The 23,712-nt window shown below is 35.5% G+C and overlaps 1 protein-coding gene across 2 annotated transcripts in view; it reads left to right on the top strand.

The window, feature by feature from the left end:
* The window catches only part of AIMP1 (aminoacyl tRNA synthetase complex interacting multifunctional protein 1), a 33,346-nt gene extending 21,050 nt beyond the window's left edge, over positions 1 to 12,296 (top strand). For both annotated transcript variants that reach the window (XM_082729166.1, XM_082729167.1), the window contains exons 6-7: positions 3,565 to 3,733; positions 12,021 to 12,296. In XM_082729166.1, coding sequence (XP_082585292.1) covers positions 3,565 to 3,733; positions 12,021 to 12,187 — 336 coding nt within the window. In that variant the 3' untranslated portion in view covers positions 12,188 to 12,296. The remainder of the gene's footprint in view (positions 1 to 3,564; positions 3,734 to 12,020) is intronic.
* Positions 12,297 to 23,712: the final 11,416 nt, after the last annotated feature.

The raw sequence follows: 23,712 nt of genomic DNA, 5'->3' as shown, positions 1-23,712 counted from the left end.
AGGTTTAGAGATAACGTTTTCTAAAGGAATTACTAAAGTAAACTTACAGGATCCTTGTTGGACCTGTTGGAGTCGGGGGTCAGTCAGGCTAGGATTGTCCTTTGCCCTTAGCAAAGCCTTAAGGTGGAGGTCACTCTGCCTGTTTCAAGGACTTGTCAGCAGGTAATTATTCTTCTGCCTCTGTGTCCCACATCATTCCTCCCTGAACAGTCTTGACCCTTAAATCTTTAAGGTTTTTGAGGGTAGGTCTCATCTTCTGTAACTTCTTCCTGCTGAACAGGGGCATAGAGTTGTCCCTACCTACTCGGGCAACACTGGTAGTTGGGGAATGCGTAGGGGAGGTATGAAAGACAGAGGCAGCCGAGTCCAGTGGAGACTACTCAGGCGATCTTCCCAAGTGGAAAGAATCATCTGTGGAAGTTATGACAGTGAAGGAGTTGAAGTCAGGTAAGGAGACATGGGAGAATATAGCAAAACATGATTAGTGTTTTTGCTATTTGACAAAAAAAAAACCCTTTTCCAGTACAGGAGTTTAAATCAATCATTAAAGGAGAGAGGGACTGTTTAAAGTGCTAACTTGATTAGGTCAGAATCCAAGAAATATTTTGTGATAATCTGGAACATCAAGATGGCTGCACTTATGTCAGGGCTAGACTTGAGGTGGGTACAACCTTGTTTTTCTTGGCCTCCACAATATGTTTCTGATTAGGGTTTTCATTTTCCTTGGGTAAATGCCCAATTCACCCAGTGGGAGAATTACTATATCGTATGATAGTTCTATTTTCAATTTTTTGGGGAACCTCTATACTGGTTCTCACAGTGGATGCACTGGTTTATATTTCCACCAACACTGCATGAGAGTTCTTTTTTTCTCCACATGCTTGCCAACACTATTTCTTAGCTTTTTGATAGTAGCAGTTTTGCTTGGTGTGAGGTGATATCTCATTGTGGTTTTGATTTGCATTTCCCTGATGAATAGTGATGTGAGCAGTTTTTCCTGTATCTCTTGGCCATCTGTATCTCTTCTTTGGTATCTACTCAGACCCTTTGCCCATTTTTTTTTTTTAAGATTTTATTTATTTATTTGACAAGAGAGAGGTCACAAGTAGGCAGAGAGGCAGGCAGAGAGAGAGAGAGGAGGAAGCAGGCCCCCTGCTGAGCAGAGAGCCCGATGCGGGACTCGATCCCAGGACCCTGAGATCATGACCTGAGCCGAAGGCAGCGGCCCAACCCACTGAGCCACCCAGGCGCCCCCTCTGCCCATTTTTAATTGGATTGTTTGTGGGGTTTTTTTGGTGTCAAATTGTATAAGTTCTTTATATATTTTGGATATTAATCCCTTATGGGAAATATCATTTGCAAATGTCTTCTCCCATTCAGAAGATTGCTTTTTTGTTTTGATGATGGTTTCCTTTGTTGTTCAAAAGCTTTTTATTTTGGTGTTGTCCCTGTAGTTTGATTTTGCTTTTGTTTCCCTTGCCTGAGGAGACTTACCTAGAAAAATGTTTCTGTGGCCTGTGTCAAAGAAGTTACTGCCTATGTTTTCTCCAATTTTATGGTTTCAGGCCTTAGAGTTAGGTCTTTAATCCATTTGAGTTTATTTTTGGGTATGGTTTAAGAAGGTGGCCTAGGGGTGCCTGGGTGGCTCAGTGGGTTTAGCCACTGCCTTCAGCTCAGGTCATGATCTCAGGGTCCTGGGATCAAGTCCCGCATCGGGCTCTCTGCTCAGCAGGGAGCCTACTTCCTCCTCTCTCTCTTTGCTTGCCTCTGCCTACTTGTGTCAAATAAATAAATAAAATCTTAAAAAAAAAAAAAGAAGGTGGCCTAGTTTTCTTTTTTTTAATTTTCCCAGCACCAAATGTTGAAAAAGCTCTTTTCCCCATTATATATTCTTGCCTCCTTTGTCGTAGATTTTCTGGACTCTATTTTATTCCATTGATTTATGTGTCTGTTTTTGTGCCAGTACCACACTTTTGATTACTACAGCTTTGTAATATATCTGAAATCTGGGATTATGCCTCCAGTTTTATTCTTTTCAGGATTGCTCTGGCTGAGAATATGCTTATGGCTAGAATAACTTTCTTTCATGCCTGTTCTTGCCCTGGGCAGGGTTTACTTTTAGTGCTGTTGAGGGGCTTCTGAGCTCACTGGTGGGCCAGCACTCATCTTAACTGTCCGCAGTTAGCCTCTGCAACAGCTACAGGAATATGAAGGGTAAAGCTTGCACCCTGAGCAGGCTACAAAGAGGCCTTCTTGCAGGAATTGTGGTTATGCTGGTGTATAGGGTTATTGCCCCTTCTTTCCGGGGCAGGAGTCACTTTGGAATGACATGACTTGCCTGCCTTCAGTGTTTGAGTAGTAGAATCTGCTTTGGAAGGGCACTTCCTGATGTAGGTAAACTGGGGGTATTTGGCTACCGGGAATGCTGGGATGGGGGCATGGGCTGTCGGTAAGTTAGATGGAGAGGGATAGCATCAGCTCCTGCAAGCCTCAGGCTATCAAGGAGGTGGAGGGCAAGAAAAATGATGCCCTCTAGCCTTTCTTTCTTTCCCAGAGATATTTCCTGTAGCTCTCTGCCTCTCTAGCTCATCCCAAGATTAGTCCGTAAATCTCCTTCACATATACCTCAAGCACTTTCAAACTGCTGCTTTTGCACTGTGTCTAGTGATGGCTCTTTTAGTGTGGAGACTCGATTTACCAACACACCCTAGTTTTCCCTGTTAAGCCCTATTTTCAAAGCTTCTGGAGTTAAGTCCTGCTGATATTCAAAGCAAGTGGTTATGAAGACTCATTTTCCCAGTTTGGGTCCATCTGACCCTCCTCACTCACCTGTGTTTGTGATACTCATCCTGTTTGTAGTTATTTGCCAGCATTCCTGACTGTGTCTCCACTTCTATGCTTTTCGATATTGTCTTCTCTCTAGCTGTGGATGATCTTACTTTGTCAGTCTTGAGGTTGATTTCAGAGTTAATTGTAATAGATGTAGTTATTTCATTGGTGTGTCCATGGGACTATGTAAGGTTGGGATCCTCCTACTCTGTACCTGTCTATCTGATAGAGTCCCAAGAGTAATTTTTAAAGTAAGAAATGGATCTTGCAGAGTATTGGAAATGACGAAATAGGTAAGGATTTTTCATTATTTTAATGCTAACACTAAGCTAAATGCTTTACATACATATTATAATATAATCCTAGACTTGGCTTTTTAAATTTGCTATCATTTTCCTCATTTTGTGAGGAAAAGCAATTCAACTTTATATAATCTCATTGCTGGTACATGGCAGCTAAATTCAAAACCAAATCTGTTTCATCTAAAACTTATTTAACTGAAAAGTTTTGCCTCTTCTCCTTCAACTATAATGTACTGTCAGTTTGTGGAATTTTTTTTTTTCAGGGTTTATGTACAACTTCTTAATAAGCAAAAAGGATTTTGGACAGAGAGATAAATAGACATTGACAAAAATATACATTTTACATTTAGCTATTAGATGTACCTTAATGTATTCTAGGTATGATAATCTAAATCCCTGTACGTCATTAATCACCAGTTTATGTTTCACACAGATGCAAAATCGGATGGTGATTTTACTTTGTAACCTGAAACCTGCAAAGATGAGGGGGGTAATATCTCAAGCAATGGTGATGTGTGCTAGTTCACCTGAGAAGGTTGAAATCTTGGCACCTCCTAATGGGTCTGTTCCTGGAGACAGAATTGTTTTTGATGCTTTTCCTGGTAAGTATTTATTAGTCATTATTTAAAACAGTTTGGGAACCATCGTTTTCTTCTAATGTTTAGTTTAAAATCAATCTTGTGTATGACTCCAAGGCTTTACTTTAAGTGACCGTTATTACTGAGATTTTATTACTGAGTTTCTTGAGATTGGTTCGAGATTGCTCATTAAGCACAGCCATCTAACCATCACCCTCCCCATGAATGCACACATTGCATAAAATACTAGAGAGAGTTTGCTTAGGAAAATGCTAATAATACTTACATAGTAGAAGAGTGTGATATGGATAGAGAACTAATTGATGTGCTGCAGAATCTTTGAAACTATAGATTATCTCAGGATACAGCACAGGAAAACAAGAAAAGTTCATGTGTAATTCTCAAAGAAATGTGTAATTCTCAAAGTCCATCTAATAATGTATTTGCATATGCTATTACTTTAGGATATAGAGGAAAATCTCTGAATTAAAACTTGTATTTATTGCAATCATCTCAAAGGAGGTTACTTTTCATTTTGCTTGTTTTCTCCAGTAAAATGCTTCTGAGACAGATAAAGCTTCATAATGTGTGAAAAAGTTTCTTCAAGTAGATCTTTGAGGCAAAAGAACTTATCAGATACAGAATAACTATTTCCTTCATAAAAGGAGGTGGAAATAGAAATCAAAAGATTGCATTTACTTAAAGGATGTTCATTTGATTAGAGTAATGGGGAAAGTAGAAACAAAATAGGCTAACACAGAGAATCAGATCTAAAAGTCAGAATTGATTTGGAGATAGATTTACAGAAACAGCTGATATGATTAGATGGACCTGCTTTTTTAATCCTATGTTAACTGTATTGTGTTTGATAAAATATTAGGATATGAAGAATTTTAACATTGGACTAAGAAAATGTGGATGAAAGCACAGGATTAATTTTCTCGAAATTTGCTCACCCCTCCTAATCAAAAGTAGACTAATCTAAAAAATACAGGGATTGTTTAGCAAGTATCTGTGGCTTTGAATGGATGTAAATGTCTTGATTGTCTAGATTGGAAACCATAATGGTCTGTGCTCTAAGACTCTTTCTTGTTAAACTAGATTTTGGGAAAATCCCATTTAGAGCCATTTCTTAAAGCAGCATAATGGCCTTTGGTTCTAGGAGCATATGATTATCACTCTGCTACCACAATATCAGAACACCTCTCCAAACCTCACACTTGGGAGTAAATCATCATTTGTATACCTGACAAACCTGAAATTCTTTTTTTTTTTTTTAATAAAATTTTTTATTTTTTATAAACATATATTTTTATCCCCAGGGGTACAGGTCTGTGAATCACCAGGTTTATAGCAGCAATGTCCACAATAGCCAAACTATGCAAACCTGAAATTCTATTGAGAAGTCTTACTCACTAAACTGGGATAGAATGACAGTAAAAGTAAACGTTTTCTTTTAAAATTCAGCATGCATTTTTTAAAAAGGAAATTCTTGTTACCTTTCCAACTTAACATTTGCCTTTCTTTCTATTTAAACACTTAAGATTTAGTACGTTTTCTTTAGGTTTTATTTTCTGATGTAAATTGTAAGAGTTACATGCTTAGAACTGGAAGAAATAATCTACTTTAACCCACTATTTTACTGATTTAGTTTGGGGTGTAACAAAACTTAGCTACTTTCTTAACGTCATATAGAGTTTAGTGAAGAGATCAAACAATAAATGTGCCAGAATTTCTAATACGGTAGCATTTTTGTTTGTTGATTGTTGCTTGCTGGGAATTAATACAGACTATTTCATTAATGAATGCTTATATTCTTTTATTTCTGTGACTGTTTTCATTCCCTTATCCTAAAGAATTAACAGGTGATATTTCAGCCGTTGAATCAGCTTTATCTGAATGCTGTTGATGAATAAATTGAAAGATTTTCTTTAGTCAGTGACTTAGCATTAGAGATGCTAATAGCCCCATATGGATTTCTTCTCCTCACTATATTCTTTAATCTATCTGTTTGGCTCGTTGTGTGTTTATATTTACATTGTTCCAAAGTCAGATATTTCTTGCAAATTCATAGTTTCTCCTTGTGCTTCAGCACATGGATTTGTGGAGAAGGTATGAAAAATAGTTGTAAAGTGAAAAGAAACAATAAAATGAAATGAATAAAATAAAATGAAAAAATAAAAATGGCCCATGAGGTTACTTTCTTATCACTTATAATAGCTTAGCCAAGGTAAATGACATCAAGTAATTGATAGATTTTAGGATATGAGGTTTGTTAATGCTCATCTTGCTTATGCATCCACATCAGTTGCTTCTGTAGCAGTAAATCTGAAAGGAAATAACAGTTAATACAACACAAAAGGCTGCTACTTTCACTGTTGTTTTTTTCTTTTCCAGTGAGGGTCATGATTTATCAGTGCTTTATTTTTCAGCATCTGTTTTACATTTTAGAGCTTAAGGTGTCTGCTGGACATTTTGATGTTCACTTGATGTGCTTAGTGTCTAGAGACTTAACATTTCATGTTATATAAAGTGTGGTATAGAACTTGTAGTTGGGGCTCAAACTTTTGAAGTGCTATTTGACCTTGAAAAGGCTTTACCTTAACTACTGTTTATTCCAACTACAAATCCAAAAAGTACATAGAGTTTAGAAGATGCCAAATAATACTTTTGTAACAATGACTAGAAGCCCTCACCACCCTGTATTTTTTAAGTTTTCAATACATGAAGCTATGCGTTTTAGTATTTAAATATGGTAACTAGTCCCAAAGCACCAAGCAAAAATAGCTTGAAAATAATACTATACCTAGAAGACAATGGCAGTGACAGCCACTTTTTGACAGTGCACTGTTTTGTCTAGTAATAAATGAGAATTTGTATCCAGACTTTTAACTTCCAAGATCATGCTTTTTATTGATACTGTCTTATTAATAAATATAATTAATGGTTAATCACAAAGCATATATGATATATAAAAGAGTGTTGAATTTTTTGATCCATTTATTATTAAAAATATATTTGTCTAAATTTGATTTTTCAAACTTGTCTATATTTGATTCTTCTCTCCAAACTCATTTCAGTCAGGTTTCTCTGCTCACTTTTCCCAGAACTGTTCTGATCAAGATCATGAATTAATTTCTGTAGCTAAATATTCATGGCTAGTTTTTATTCTTTTTCTTAAGTAACTTGGTTTCTGGCACCACATTCTCCTGGTGGTCCTTTCATTGGCTGCCCTTCTTATCTCCTTTGCTGATTCTTCCTTACCTCCATGACCTAGCACTGAAGTATTCCAGACCTTGGTCTTCGCCCTCTTTTTTCCCCCACATTTGGCCTCTTCTATTTTCCTTCCCATATTTCTGTTTTCTTGGCTTTTCTTTTTCTTGCTTTTCTTTACCTAGCTGCTTGCTAGACTTTTTCACTAATATATACCGAGGAAGAAGAGATATCCCTACCATTCCCCTAGAATTCCCTTTTTCCATAGTATTTCCCATCTTACCTCAAGGAACTCCTTTCTCCCAACTTTTTATTTTTTCAAATATCTTCTTCAGCAAACCCTAGTAATTGTACCTTTTGAGTATATCTAAAATCATTCTCATCTATGCCACTACCGGTTTGGTCCTTGTGCCAACATCTTTGGTTGGGAAGTCAAAACCTTCTAAATGATCTCCCTTGCCCTTCTTCCATCTACTTTCAGTGATATCAGGGAGATGGATGTAAGTCAGATTGTATTAGTCCTTTGCTCAGAACTATTAAAAAGCTTTTTATTTGACCCAGAGTACAAGCCCAGGCTCTTACAGTGGCTTCCCATTATCTCCATTTACCTCATGTACTCTGAATCTTCAGTGATCACTCCAATTGAGCCATTGGCTCTTTCCCCAATTAGCTACATGACTTGGTTCCTCATCCTATTGAAATTTTTTAAATGTTATCTTTTTGTTTTTCTTCAAAACAATTAACATCTAATATACTATACATTATTTATTGTTGGCCCACACAGAAATGTAAGCATCATGGAATCAAGATTTCTGGTTTTTTTTTTTGTTGTTGTTGTTATGATGGTGGTTATTCACTGCTATATGCCTAGCATCTGGAGAATTGCCTGGCATAGAGTAGGAGCTCAGTAAATTGCTTAATGAATAGACAGAAAGAAATCTACTTTTAAAACATGTGAAAAAGCAACAACTCCTGCCCCCAAGTATTTGGAGAACAGGCCCGAGCATCTGCTTTCATTATTGTTAGGATCATTCCTAGAACTGCCAAACCACTTTTCTCTATTGATTAGCTTTGAAAAAATTAATTCACTTTTTTTCTTTTAGATTTTATTTATTTATTTGAAAGAAAAAGAGCACAAGTAGGGGGGAGGGGGGGAGGGAGAAGGACAAGTAGACTCCCCGCTAAGCAGGAGACTTGCCATAGGGCTAGATCCTGGGACCCTGAGATTATGACCTGATTGGAAGTTTAGATGCTTAACTGACAGAGCCACTCAGGCACTCCAAATTAATTGACTTTTATTTGCAAAGTTATACTTTAGTTTTTGTGCCAGAGTTGGCAATAGTTAAAATTATTATATCTCAAAAACTCAGTTAAACATAAAATAATTCATTTATTTATGCTATGCTTTTTATGGGCATGGCAGCTATCAAAGAGAAGCTGATAATCAGTGAGCATCCTGTGTAAAAGAGTAGCCTAATTAAAATGAAGTTTCTTGTTCTTATTCCAGACTTGTGAATAACTGGGACTTTGGAATTTGCATTTATTGCTTTTTATAGGTTTTAAATTCTGAAAAGGTGGTCACAGCATTTTACATCTGTACAAACTCCTTTCTAAACTATTTCCTGTTCCCTGTATGCTTTGTTTACAGTGAGTTGGCCTAAAATAGTCTCTGAAGGATTAGTTCTATTACATTATGTGTAACCATTTCCAAATGGTGATTATTGGCATGCATTTAGCAATTTCAGAGGCTCTGCAGTTTTTAGGTTTAAGAACTTTTGTTGATATCATTGAACTTCTTTGGATAGCCATTTCAAAAAGATTTAAAAAAAAAGGAAAATAAGATTAGAAGGACATAATACACAGGAATGATGAAAAAGACTTCTCTGGATAAATATAGTTTCTTAAAAAACAGTTATTTAAAATATTAGGTATGTTTTTCATGGCATATAATTTAAATTTGTATTTCAAACTAGCTTTATATGCTACCAAATAATGTATTATTGAGAAACATTTTGAGTAAGCATTTAAGACTTGTCAACTCTAATTTATATTCAGTTATAATGTGACATATTTTAGTTATAATCTCAATTTTATTTGTCTGAATCACGTTTCATTTATTGATTAAAGTCTCACAACTACATTCGGAGTGTTCAGGTGTTGAGTCTGGTGTGTTGAAAGTAACAGCCATGCTTTAGAGGTTTCTTTTAGTAGTTTCTAGTTTAGATTTAGTTCAAGTATTTGTTCCTAGAAAATTATTAGTCTTCTTTAAGAACTTAAAGCTTAAGATCTTGACTCTGCTGTGCTGGGTGACCTGGGAACCTTTGTGAGGCTCATCTTTTTTATCTATAAAAAGGAGCTTTTAATGGTATCTATATTGTGTGGGTTTTGTGAGGTTTAACTTTGGCAACACTTAGCTACCTGCTTGATATTTTAAGTTCTTAGCTGTAACCTTTGTACCTCAATTTGCTCCTCTGTAAAATGGGGGTAATTAATAGTATTTATGTAGTGTACTGAGAGGATTGAGTGAGTAAATATATGTAAAGCACTTAGTGCTATGTGCTATTATGAGTACTATTTTGTATACATGTCAATATCTTCCTAGATCTAAGAAGCTTAGTTTTGTGCTGCATCACAGTTTTATGTCTGCATTTAGTAAGAACTCACACAATCTGTACTCTTGATAAGAAGCTTTCACACAAATCTGGGATGCTCTGCTTCTTAAATTAATTCATTATTCTTTTTTGGGTGGGCTGGGGGAATTCAAAGTTAGTACTCCAGTCTCCCTGAATAATATGTCTGACTCCAGCTTTGTAGAATTCTGGAATGCCCACTTCCCCACATGCTCTGTGTATAAGCAAAGTAGGATTATGTTTGTAGACTAAGGAATGGTTTAGAAACAAAAAATAAAACTCTTGCAGATACTTTATATATTGATATTTTTTCTTATTGTTTATTAATTAGTTCTCTGTTGTCCAATCAAATGCTCCTAAAAGAATAAGAGAAATCCTTATCTTTTATACTAGTCTTTCAGTTTTAGTTTCATTGCATGTTCTTCTGGAATAGATACATCATTTAACTAACTATTCTGTCATCCCTGAAAACCTGCATACCAGAGGACAGTTTTGTGTGTTCTTGCCAGTTTCATGGCAGTTTCTAAAGCGCTAATAAAGAACAAAATCACTACGGCCAACCAATTTCCTCAGTTTTGTTCCTGTTGTATGAGTGGAGAATAAAAACGAGTGTAGGTAATGAGATATAATCAGAATATAAAATATAATCAGTTCAGTAATGTTAAAAGATTCTTTTTAAAGTAATTGCAGAAGATTTGAAGTTGGTATTCACTTTAGAAAAGATCTAGAAGGTTCTATTTCTGTCATTACTGAATTAGACTTCAGAAAAACTTTTTATTACCTTCAGGAAAGCAGTTTTTATTTCATATTAGTGCTTAAGAGATATGTTGCTTTTTCTTCATTATTTCTTGAACTGATTCTTTTTCTTTTCTTTTTTTTTTTTTAAGATTTTATTTATTTGCCAGAGAGAGAGAGAGAGAGCACAAGTAGGCAGAGTGGCAGGCAGGGGAAGAGGGAGAAGCAGGCTATCTGCTGAGCAGGGAGCCCCATGTGGGGCTCCATCCCAGGACCCTGGGATCATGATCCAAGCTGAAGGCAGCCGCTTAACTGACTGAGCCGCCCAGGCACCCCGAATTGATTCTTTATTCCAAGTGTTATTGAACATCCCCAGCTATCAAAATGATGTTATATTAAACTTTAATTTCTGCTTTCTTATCAGTCATTAAATAGAGGGGTTGTTTGGTATATTGGTGCTAAGTAGACCAGATGCATTTTTACAATATATTTGTCTTTTGTTGATGATAAACTTTTAGTGTGGTTTATGATAAAGAGAGGATGGATTATTATCCACATGTGAGAATGTTATTTCTTTTCTAAAGAATAGTTTATCAGGAGGCAAGATGCTGTACTAGCAGAACACAGGTTTTGGTGTCAAATTATAATTTGTTGATCATGTAGCTTTGAGCAATTTATCTTCTCTGAACACCAGTTTCCTTATATTTAAAATCAGAGTGTTGTGTGCATTGTTTGCAACAGTATATATTTCTTGTGCTTAGCAAATGCTTGTACTTGTCTCCTTACTAAACCTTTTTATCTCTTTCCATCTCGTCAAATGGAATGGGCAGCAGATGAAACCCAAAATAGTTACTGTATTTAGCTAGATAATCTCAATATTTAACCCATTCTCTAGTATCAGTAAGAAATCTTTAAGCACTGTAGCAGCAATCGCATAAGCTGTTTGTGCCACATGTAAAAATATAACCTATCAAATTATGCTCTCATCTTTTCACAGTTTTTCTGTCTATATAGTAACAAAATGAGTATCTTATGTTTTTGTTTTAATAATTTGGGGAATAAATTCTCTTAGCTGTATTACCTGTAGAAATATTTATTACAAGAGTAAAAAATAATCTTTCACATTTGTATAGAAATGACAAAATATTTTTTGTGTGTGTGTGTGTGTCCATATTTAGTTTTGTTTTAACAAAGCAACTTGTACAATTTAATGTTTAAAACTGAGCATCATCTTTACAGTGAAACAAACAAAAATTATTTTTATTTTTATTTATTTTTTAAATTTATTTTCAGTGTTCCAGAATTCATTGTTTATGCACTACACCCAGTGTACCATGCATTATGTGCCCTAATAAACAAAATTACAATAGAGAATATCAACTCTAAATAATATCCTACAGGTTGTGCTGATCCTCCCATTAGTGGGGCTCAAGCCATCATTAGGAGAGAATTTTATTTTAAAAAGTCATCTTAAACTGCAAGGGTGTCCCTTAAACATCACGATTAAACATGTCAAAGGAGAAGCCATGTTAGGAAATGACAAATTATTTTATTTTACCAATCAATAATATAAACTGCTGATGACATAAAAAAATAAGTGTTAATAAGTAAGTGTTAAAAAATTCTGATCAGGTTTAAAGATCAGAAAGTGTTGCCTAGACAGTTCAACAGAAATCTCTATAGATAATTTATTTAATATGTTAGCTATGTAACTTTTTTTTCCCCCCCAATAGGAGAACCTGACAAGGAGCTGAATCCTAAGAAGAAGATTTGGGAGCAGATCCAGCCTGATCTCTTTACTAATGATGAGTGTGTGGCTACATACAAAGGAGCTCCCTTTGAGGTGAAAGGGAAGGGAGTGTGTAGGGCTCAAACTATGACCAACAGTGGAATAAAATAAAATTAAATGCTTCATTTACTGAATTACATTGGAGAAAACTTTATAACAATAAAAAGAAATACATTTGTCAATATAACATAAAAATAAAAAGAAATACTTGTACCTGAAATATAACTGGCTTTTTTGTGTGTTATTTCTCTTATAGACTTGACCAGTCTTTTAATGGCCTATGTTGTTTTTAATTGGTTAAAGAAACCTACATTTTTACCTACGGTTTTTGCTCCCTTATAATTTAGGAAGGAAATCACCTGTGTTTTGTGAGGATGTATTTTTTTGCAGGGATGTTGGTTATCAGATTGTTTTTCTTGATACATTTAGATAACTTGAACTAGATGAACATTCAGTTTCCTATTTGTAGGCACATAGTACATGAAATTTTAAGCTTTTGGATTTTTAGTATATTGTATATCTGTATTATAAATGTCTTCTCTTCAGAAATAACAAGTTAGAAAATTCATCAAACTTATTAACTGGTCATATTGTAATAATATTGAAAAGGACCAACTGTTGATTCTAGAAAGCCAGATATCATAAAAGCTCAGAGACATGGCATTTGAACATTATTGCTATTGCTTACCTAAGTAGTCAGAGAGGTATACTTAAGGTGACTTTTTTTAAAAGAATGAGATTTATAACTGTGTACTGAACTTTTTCTTTCCATGTGGCAAAATAATTAGTAATAAATGTCGACTAACTATAAAGAGTAAATATATGTCAAAGTGTTGCCAGTGCAGTTTCCAGTAAGTTGATGTAAAAGCAATAGTCTACTTTTTTAAATTCTAGGTTATTATAAACTGGCTACCTAGCTGGTTTATAGGCTACTATACAGTTTACTGGCTACCTAATTAAAGAATATTTGTAGGTTATTTCTTCTGGAAGAGCATTTAAGATCGATATATTTCCATTTTTCATGTACTATCATACTGTCAGTATATTAAGAAATTGTTATCAAAGTTAACATACATCTATATTAAGGTGTCAAATGACTGTTTTTCACTCATCTTAACAGATATTGTAGGAACAGTGAAAATTAACTTAGGAATTAGGAGCTTTCAAGTTCACCAGCCTTGAGATGATGATTGATGATTTGGGCTGCTGAAAAGTTACTGTTTAAAAGAAAAATTACACAGTATTTTAGCTGTTCATAGCCTCTGATGGAGAGGCAAAACAAAAAAATTTAAAACAACTCTGCATGCCAGATTTTAAAAGGTCTAATTAAATTTCATTTATTGAAGTCCATGAAGTTCTGGTAGGCCAGTTTCGTCGTCTTTCTCAAAAACTAACTATTAACAGCATCAATAATAACTGTTGACAACTAAAGACAAATGAACATCAGAAGTTATTTTATACTCAGGATGTATTATTCTTTTGGAAATAAGACTATGACAAAGTCTTGTGATTCTGTATTTTCCAATTTTCCCAATTATATTAAATTTCTTTAATACAAATTAAAGAATTTGTCAACTACTTAGGTAGTTGAAATACTTATTCCCAATTTTTATTTATTTTTTAAGTTGTTGTTGTTGTTGTTGTTTAATTTGAGAGAGAGAGAGAGATCACGAGCAGGGGGGAGGGTAGAGAGAGAAGCAGACTTCCCCGCTGAGCAGGGAGCCCTTTGTAATGCTCCATCCCAGGACCCTGGGATCATGACCAGAGCTGAAGGCAGATGCTTAACTGACTGAGCTGCCCAGGTGCCTAGTTCCCAATTTTTAAAGTTACATAATGCATTAATCAAGTTATCAATACAGGCCCATTATTAGTCATTGTTTTTATAGAAAAAAAGTTGAATTGTATTGCTGCGATGAGAGAGCTCTTACAGGATTAACAACAAAAATGGCATTTTCGTGAACTAGACATAAACCTTTTGGCTTTGACTGGTATTCAGCCCTTTAAGGAGTTCAACAGTAGAAGATGGTGTGAGGTCACAGTCTAAACAGTTGGTGCCTCTTGACCTCTGTTTATGTTGTGTGAAATAACCAGGAGGGGAAAATTTGACCCTCCCCCAAGATGCTTTCTTCTGCAAGGTTGGTGTACTATCTTACAGTGAATGTTGGGAGTACTGATTTTTCTTAAATTTAGAAGTTCCATGTGTATTATTCTTTTGAGATGTGTCATTTTCAGGACATGTTGATTTTAACATAAAATTGAAAATTTTTTCCCCTGCCTTGCTTTTACCAAGAACATTAAGTACTGTATGGATACAAGAACATTAAGTGCCTGCCAAACAGATACTTTGTTGTTGCTTTTTAAAATATGTAAGTTCCTATTTAGACTATTTTCAAAATATTCAAAGTAACTTGTGGACGTTTAATAGCATGTCAGCAAAGTAGGGTGTGGATAGGGCCCTGAAGAGCAACATTAGTAACTTTAACCGGGTCCCAGAATCTTTGCCTTGCCTTTGCAGGTTCAGAAACCTGCATTTGTAGATGGCTGTCAGAGATGCTAAGATATCCATAGAGCTTAGTATTGGTTTTGAAGCCAAATTACCTAGTTTTGATTCCTGGCTCTACAAGTTAAATGTGTGTGTAAGCTTGGGCAACTCCTTATTCTTTATATACTTTACTCCCCTCATTTAAGATGGGTATAATAAAATACTTATCTCAGAGTTATGAAGATTGTGGGAGTTAGTAGCCACAGAGTACTTAAAACAATTCCTAGAATATAATACATATTATGATCCCAGTTTATGGTAGGGTTGCTCCTTTTCCAGAAACTAGTGTTCTTGGGATTTCCTGAGAAGTTGAACTCTTGTTCAGAACATTACGTAGTGTATGTATATGAAGCCCCAGGAGGCTGTGGTCCTCTTTCTCAGGACCTCGTTGTTCCTCTGTACCAGATGTAGTATTTCATCCCTTGCTAAAGATGTTCTTCATTGCATTACCGAAATTTTCTCTATTATCCATGCCCTCCCACTGACATCTGTTGTTTAAATATTTAGATACTGACCATCCCTGTTCATAGATGCCCTTTGACTGGTTTAGTGTTAATGATAGCTTTAAATAGTTTTGCAATTTTTTTTAAAGATTCTATTTATTTATTAGAGAGAGAGAGACAGCATGAGCTGGGGGATGGGCAGAGGGAGAAGCAGACTTCCTGCTGAGCAGGGAGCCTGAGATGGGGCTCTATCCCAGGACCCTGGAATCACAACCTGAGGTGAAGGCAGATACTTAACTGACTGACACACCCAGGACTCTTATAGTTTTCTTAGACTAGGAAGACAGTATTTCTCACTGCTGTGTTTTAGTTTAATATAAATAGAAGCAATTCTATTTTTAAGTTCTTGGTCAGTGGGGAAGCACTTCACTTTGAGTTTAACAGGAGCATTAAAGGAACACGAGTACACCTCAGCTTTCCAGGGAAATTTTATGTTGTACCTTTAAAAATACAAAAATAACAGAAGTACTCAGTATTAACTGTGTACTTTAGCTACATGAATTGTGACACAAATTCTGGTTCTAAGTCCTATTGCAACAGTGTGAAAACTAAAACTTTATCACCAAGATACCAAATAAAAACTCAGGAAGAAAATGAATGTAACTCAACTAATGATAATACTACAAATTGCTGTCTGTGGAGAAAAGTAAAGACTCTCCAAAATTTCCAATTAATTAATTTCCAATTAATTTCCAAAATTTCAATTAAGGAATAAACCATGCCCTTCTCCAACAAAAGGGGGGAACATATTCATTAATATTATTATATTAAACATATTAAATAATATATTAAATAATATAATTAGGGGAAATATATTAATAATACCTCTAGTGGATTTTCTTATAGGATTATTACTAAGATATTTAGTGCTTTATAGCTAACAAAGTACTTTTACACATTCTACCTATTTTTTAACTCCATAGAAGTAGACCAGCAATCTCATTTTACCCCAAAGAACTAACAGAAAATTTAAATAAAATGCCTGTGCTAAGGTGTAACTAGCTGAACCCTAGATCTTCTTACTAATCCTGTGCTCTTCTCCATTATAATACAATTCCCATGTGAGTTATATGTCATGTGTTTTCTTTTATTTGGGTGAGAAACAACTTCTTTGTTTAAACTTTTTAGAAAGAGATAGTGATAAAGTCCCTAAACTCTAGTAGTTCATGAAAGGACATTAGGATGACTCCATTAGTGGAGTATTTAAGAGACTCTAAAAGAACAGGTGAGATCATTAAATACTCCTTTGGGGTTGTTGGTTACAAAGATAATTTATCAACTTTTTCTTTTTGTTGCAGAAATTCTTGGGAAGAACCTCTTGGTAAAACCAGGCTGCTGCTACTGGCAGCATTACTTTGTTTTTGTTTTTGTTTTTTGTTTTTATTAACGTATACTGTATTATTTGTTCAGGGGTACAGGTCTGTGATTTGTCAGTCTTACACAATTCACAGCACTCATCAGAGCACATACCCTTCCCAGTGTCTATCACCCAGCCATTCCATCCCTCCCACTGTCCCCCACCCCTAGCAACCCTCAGTTTCCTGAGATTAAGAGTCTCTTATGGTTTGTCTCTCTCTCTGGTTTCATTTTGTTTCATTTTTCCCTGCCTTACCCTATGATCATCTGTCTTGTTTCTCAAATTCCTTATATCAGTGAGGTCATTATGATAATCGTCTTTCTCTGATAGATTTATTTCACTTAGCATAATAACCTCTAGTTCCATCCACACCATTGCAAAGGCAAGATTTCGGTTTTTGATGGCTCCATAGTCTATATAATGGAATATTATCCATTCATCTGTTGATGAACATCTAGGCTCTTTCCATAGTTTGGCTATTGTGGACATTGCTACTATAAACATTGGGGTGCATGTGCCCCTTTGAATCACTACATTTGTATCCTTAGGGTAAAGACCCAGTAGTGCGATTGCTGGGTCATAGGGTAGCTCTATTTTCAACTTTTTGTGGAATCACCATACTGTTTTCCAGAGTAGCTGCACCAGCTTGCATTCCCTACACCAAGAGTGTAGGAGGATTCCCCTTTCTTCACATTCTCTCCAACACTTGTCATTTCCTGACTTGTTAATTTTAGCCATTCTGACTGGTATGAGGTGGTATCTCATTGTGGTTTTGATTGGTATTTCCCTGATGCCAAGTGATATTGAGCACTTTTTCATGTGTCTGTTGGCCATTTGGATGTCTTCTTTGCAGAAATGTCTGTTCATGTCTTCTGCCCATTTCTTGATTAGATTATTGTTCTTTGGGTGTTGAGTTTGATAAGTTCTTTATAGATTTTTGATACTAGCCCTTTATCTGATACATCATTTGCAAATATCTTCTCCCATTCTGTCGGTTGTCTTTTGGTTTTGTTGACTGTCTCCTTTGCTGTGCCAAAGGTTTTGATCTTGTTGAAGTCCCAATAGTTCATTTTTGCCCTTGCTTCCCTTGCCTTTGGCGATGTGTCTAGGAAGAAGTTGCTGTGGCTGAGGTCGAAGAGGTTGCTGCCTGTGTTCTCCTCAAGGATTTTGATGAATTCCTATCTCACATTTAGGTCTTTCATCCATTTTGAGTTTATTCTTGTGTGTGGTGTAAGGAAGTGGTCCAGTTTCATTTTTCTGCATGTGGCCATCCAGTTTTCCCAACACCATTTGTTGAAGAGACTGTCTTTTTTCCATTGGACCTTCTTTCCTGCTTTATCGAAGATCAGTTGACCATAGAGTTGAGGGTCCATTTCTGGGCTCTGTTCTGTTCCGATGATCTATGTGTCTGTTTTTATGCCAGTACCATACTATCTTGATGATGACAGCTTTGTAATAGAGCTTGAAATCTGGAATTGTGATGTCACCAACTTTTTGTTTTGTTTTGTTTTCTTTTCTTTTGTTTCCAACATTCCTCTGGCTATTTGAGGTCTTTTCTGATTCCATATAAATTTTAGGATTATTTGTTCCATTTCTTTAAAAAAGTTGATGGTATTTTGATAGGGATTGCATTACATGTATAGATTGCTCTAGGTAGCATAGACATTTTTGCAATATTTGTTCTTCCAATCCATGAGCATAGAACATTTTTCCATTTCTTTGTTTCTTCCTCAGTTTCTCTCATGAGTACTTTTTTGGAGTACAGATTCTTTGCCTCTTTGGTTAGATTAATTCCTAGGTATCTTATGGTTTGGGGTGCAATTGTAAATGGAATTGACTCCTTAATTTCTCTTACTTCTGTCTTGTTGGTGGTGCACAGAAATGCAACTGATTTCTGCACTTTGATTTTATATCCTGATACTTCACTGAATTCCTGTATGAGTTCTAGCAGTTTTGGTGTGGAGTCTTTTGGGTTTTCCAAATAAAGTTTCATTTTGAAGAACCATGTGCCTTGAATCTTTGCATAGTGTTCTGTTGAGGGCACTGATCTGACAGTCTATCCCAAAAGCCAATCTATGAGAGAAGTAACTTAAGTTCCAGATAGATAGATAAATAGACAATATGTATTTATTTAATCCAGGAGCAACTTTATAGTTAGGCCTCATTTGCAGTACTACTCAGATGATAACCCCAAAATTTGTAGTAATAATGAAAAGAAGGGTAGCTGCTGACAGCTCAGATGCCTTTATACAAAACCAGATCTTCAAGTACCAACTTATTGGAATAGAAAGGAGTTAGTGACTTACACATTCTTGCTTACTGTACTTTTTATAGTTACAGTTTTTCCTTTGGATAAGTCTTGGCAGAGATAATTCATAGGGGTATAACTCCAAAAAAAATTTTTTTTGGAAAAAGGACCCAGAACAATGAAATAATTGCTGGTTTGAAAGTGAGCCATCTGGAATTTCAGAGTGTGAATTAATTATTGCATATTATATTTTTTCACCCTTATGTATTCCCTTGTTTATTTTTTTTCCTTCCCTTTCCTGACTCCCACCCCCCTCCTAACACACTATTCCCAGCTCTCTGGATTTCTGAATAAAATGTGTGTGTAAGTGTTATTTTATGTCTTCATCAACATCATTTCCTATCTGGCAGGCTATTGTCTGTAGCAACGGCAGCAGAAACAAGCCTGGGGCTCAATAATTCCAAAAAACATCCTTTTTTTTTTTTTTTAATTTTTTATAAACATATACCTTTATCCCCAGGGGTACAGGTCTGTGAATCACCAGGTTTACACACTTCACAGCACTCACCAAAGCACATACCCTCCCCAATGTCCATAATCCCACCCCCTTCTCCCAAACCCCCTCCCCCCAGCAACCCTCAGTTTGTTTTGTGAGATTAAGAGTCACTTATGGTTTGTCTCCCTCCCAATCCCATCTTGTTTCATTTATTCTTCTCCTACCCACTTAAGCCTCCATGTTGCATCACCACTTCCTCATATCAGGGAGAATGATAGATGGCCAACAGACACATGAAAAAGTGCTCCATATCACTCGGCATCAGGGAAATACAAATCAAAACCACAATGAGATATCACCTCACACCAGTCAGAATGGCTAAAATCAACAAGTCAGGAAATGACAGATGCTGGCGAGGATGCGGAGAAAGGGGAACCCTCCTACACTGTTGGTGGGAATGCAAAAAACATCCTTTTTAATGAAGGAGTAGCTAGTCTTCTTGCCTTTCCTATTGCTACATAATACACAGTATTGTTCAAATAGTAATATTAATGTCTCCTAATTTTACAGTGGAATATTTGTGATGAGCCTTCATATGAAGGCTGCTCTAACAAAGTCTTACTTTTTTTTTTTTTTAGTAAATTACCTCATTAGAATATTATACATCCCAGTAGAGAAATGCTCTCTCTCTCTCTCTCTCTCTCTCTCTCTATATATATATATATATATATGCATCCACTTAAATTTTCAGCTCTAGGATTGCATATTTGGCTGATACTTACTAATTTTAAACCCATTCAGCTTTTTACGCCTGGGGAATTTGGAAAGAATAGTGTGGAAGTTATCAAAAATCAATACCACAATTTGATTTCTCTTTGAAAAAGATTAAGAAAAATGCAAACTAAAAGTTACTTTCAATATGTTTAGCAAAAGAGAATGATGTTGATAGAAATAACTTTTTTCTGTAACCTTAGTTTTCATATAAAAGGATAACATTTTCTCTTAAAACAGTACATGCTTTGAAAAAAACCTCAGGTGCTTGTGAAGACACTAATTTTTAAATAAAGTTTGAGAATTTGGGAAATAGCAGTGCCACTTAAAAACATAAGCGTTTTGTAAAGAATTATAATATCCCTGAAAATCAGTAGAACTGAAAATCTAAGCAAATTCTTTATGGAAAACATGGCACAATATAGATAAACATAACTAAAAGTAGAAGTCTGAAATTGCTAATTGAGGTAATATATTTAGGAGAATAAACCTAGTTAAAGGTCAGAGCTAGTATTAGGGCTGAGTCACCAATGCGCCAAGATGGTATGTGCTAATGGGACTTGAATCTTAGCTGCACAAAAATATCAAGTATACTGTTTTCCAGTCCTCCAAAATGTTCAAAGCCCTTTCAAATACAAAGCTCAATAGAGGTTTTTGTCTTCCAGGTGAGAATAGTGCACAGATCGGGCCTCTGAAGGAAAGACTGCAATAAGGAAAGATTGCAAATTATAGCCTAATGGGAAAGGTGGTGGGATACCAAGGATGAACTCTCTGGACATCATTTCTTTTGCCTAGAGCTAGTTTTGGTTACATGGTTCTTTTGTTGCAAGTTGTAATTATCCCCAGTTATGGTGAATTTATTCAATGGATATACATGTACAGTTATCAAAAACAACAACAACAACAACAACAACAACAACAAAAAACCAACTTCCAGTAGAGTACAGCACAGCAAGATGTTCACTTCATTGTCTCACCATTCTTGTGATTCAACTACCTGCTACCAGCTAACGAATTAGTTTTCTACTCCATTATGCTGATTATTGTAAGGTGTGAGGATTGCTGCTGCATAATGGTACATAGAAGAATATGTCTAGAATTTAATGCCTCTTAGATACTGTGCTAGAATTAAGAATATATTAGGAGTATATATAACACACTAATTATGAAGATGAGGGAAGGTGAAAACAGCATTAAGGAATGGACCTTCTAATATTTGTGTATTAAGTTAAAAGAGCTAATGGTAATCTACCAGGAATGGTCAGTGTAATTGTTAAGAAAAGACTTGAACAGAAGGGGCAATCTGTCAGGGAAGTCTATAATTAAGTGTCTTAGCAAGATTTGGTAATGGGGAAAGAAAAACTTTCCAAAGCCCTCTTTCCTAAGGAGGACATGGGAAGGATAAAAGGATACGGAGGAAATGAAAGTGTTCTAAAGGTCTATTTTAGTAGGTGAGGGCATGATGCTATGTAGAAAGTTCTCGGCTAGGGATGTAGTTGCTACTTTGTTATCACACAATAGTGCTTGATTCTAAATTCAGGAATAAGGAAATAATCCTTAATGCATATCAGAACTTTCAAATTATCAAGGATCAGCAAAGCTGATTTAGTAAAGGAAAAGAAAAAATGCAAGAAATACAATAACATAAAATAAGAGAAACATGAGAAACTTGTTCTAGATGTCAAGGAATAATATAAAGCCATTTTGATTAAATCATTCTGGTATTGATAGTAATATAAAATAGGTAATGGAAAGAAATAAGAATCCAAAGTAGGTCTAGAAATGGATAGAGGAAATCTCTCTGTATATATAATCTACCTCCCTCTGTCTATCTTTCTTCAGTAGGAAAAGGATGAATTATTTAATAGAGAAAATATAATTGGTTACCCATCTGGAAGGAAATGAAACTAAAACCTTATCTTGTATGATGTACATAGAAATACATGAGTATAAGAAAATTCACAAATTTAGTTTGGCAGGGCGCCTGGGTGGCTCAGTGGTTAAGCCGCTGCCTTCGGCTCAGGTCATGATCTCAGGGTCCTGGGATCGAGTCCCGCATCGGGCTCTCTGCTCAGCAGGGAGCCTGCTTCCTCCTCTCTCTCTCTACCTGCCTCTCTGCCTACTTGTGATTTCTCTCTGTCAAATAAATAAATAAAATATTAAAAAAAAAAATTTAGTTTGGCAAAAGGTCTCATAAACAAAGTTAAAGGATAAATAATAGAATTGACCAAAAAAGGGGACATAAAAGACAGATGAAAGACTAATATCTATAGTATACAGTGAGCTCTTCTATTTTGCCAAGCAGGGAGTGTTAAAAAAAATTTAATGACAGTTGTTAAAGATGGTAAGGCAGTTTTTTTTAAAGGAACATCAAGGTAGGTAAAGGACTACTGCAATGGAATTTTAGAGTTGGGAAAGAGATTGGTCTCAACTCCCAATGTAGCATAGGCAAGTGGGAATTCACAAGTAAGGAGCAGGGTGGGGATCAGGGGTCACTTGGGAGTTGGTGGAGATAAGGAACCTGATCAGATATTGAGAGTGGGAGGGCCTTGGCAAACTGACGTACCAGAGTCCTTGCCGAAACTAGATTTTACAAGGAAGTGCATAGGTGGGGTTAGGAGAAGTTTAAGCCTAACAGAAGTGTCGATCAAGCAAAGAATCATTGTAAGAAGTAATACCATAGAAAATTGATAAAAAAGGACAAAGAATATGAAGAGACAATCCATAGATGAGTAAATCTAAATGAGCAACATCTTATAGAGATACTCTAATAGTAGTCTGGGAAATGCAAATTAAAGTAAGATGATTTTACATTTATCAAACGTGTTAGCAGTAGGTATTTAGGATGCTAACACTGATTGTGACAAGAATATAGGGAAAGGGTACAGAAATAGTGGTGAAAATAAAATTTCTTACAATATGAAAAGAAATTGGGTAAGATATATTGAAATTAAATTGTATGTATACTTTCAAGCAGAATATAACTTACAGGGAATATAACTTACAGAATATAACTCACAGGGGAAAAATCAATATTATTTAAAAATACATATACAGAAATAGTTGGAGCATGACTTTGGGTGGCAGAAAACTGGAGTATACATCGATAGAGAAGCAGTTGCACAGACTGTTACAAATACACTGAAGTGTTAGGAGGGTTGAATTTAATAAGTTACATTTCAGAGTTGGAGGAATTTTTATGAGGTAGTAGTAAGTGGGAAAAAAAAGGATACTATAGAGAGTCTAATGTGAAAATCTTTAAAAAAAGAAAAGGAAAAACAAAAGTCAGGGCAGCTGGGTGACTTAGTTAAGCATCTGGCTCTTGATGTCAGCTCAGGTCATGATCTCATGAAGATTCTCTCTTTCTCCCTTTCTCTCCCCCTCTCCTCTCCACATCAAAGTAAGTTCAATAAATAAAAACAAAAATAAGACAAAAGTCCTCCATATGCTTATATGTATATGTGTACTCTGTGTAATTTACTTGGACATGCAGAAAATAGGAATGGCGTATGTCATGTTTTTTGTTGACATGAGCTCTTTCTAATTGGCTGATGTGCATTAGGAGAAGGAGAGGTGGAAGAGGAGAGAGGTAATGGCAAACCAAAAAAGCAACATACAAGACTACTAAAAGAAAGTCAAGTATGTTATATGATCACATTTTAGGGAGTTAAGTATATATACATATATATGATGATATAAAAATAATTCAAGGAAGAACA

This window comes from Mustela nivalis (genome assembly GCF_964662115.1).
Source record: "Mustela nivalis genome assembly, chromosome: 4".
Classification (NCBI taxonomy): domain Eukaryota; kingdom Metazoa; phylum Chordata; class Mammalia; order Carnivora; family Mustelidae; genus Mustela; species Mustela nivalis.
Note: the sequence above shows the minus strand (reverse complement) of the source record. Positions and strands in the feature narration are given on the sequence as shown.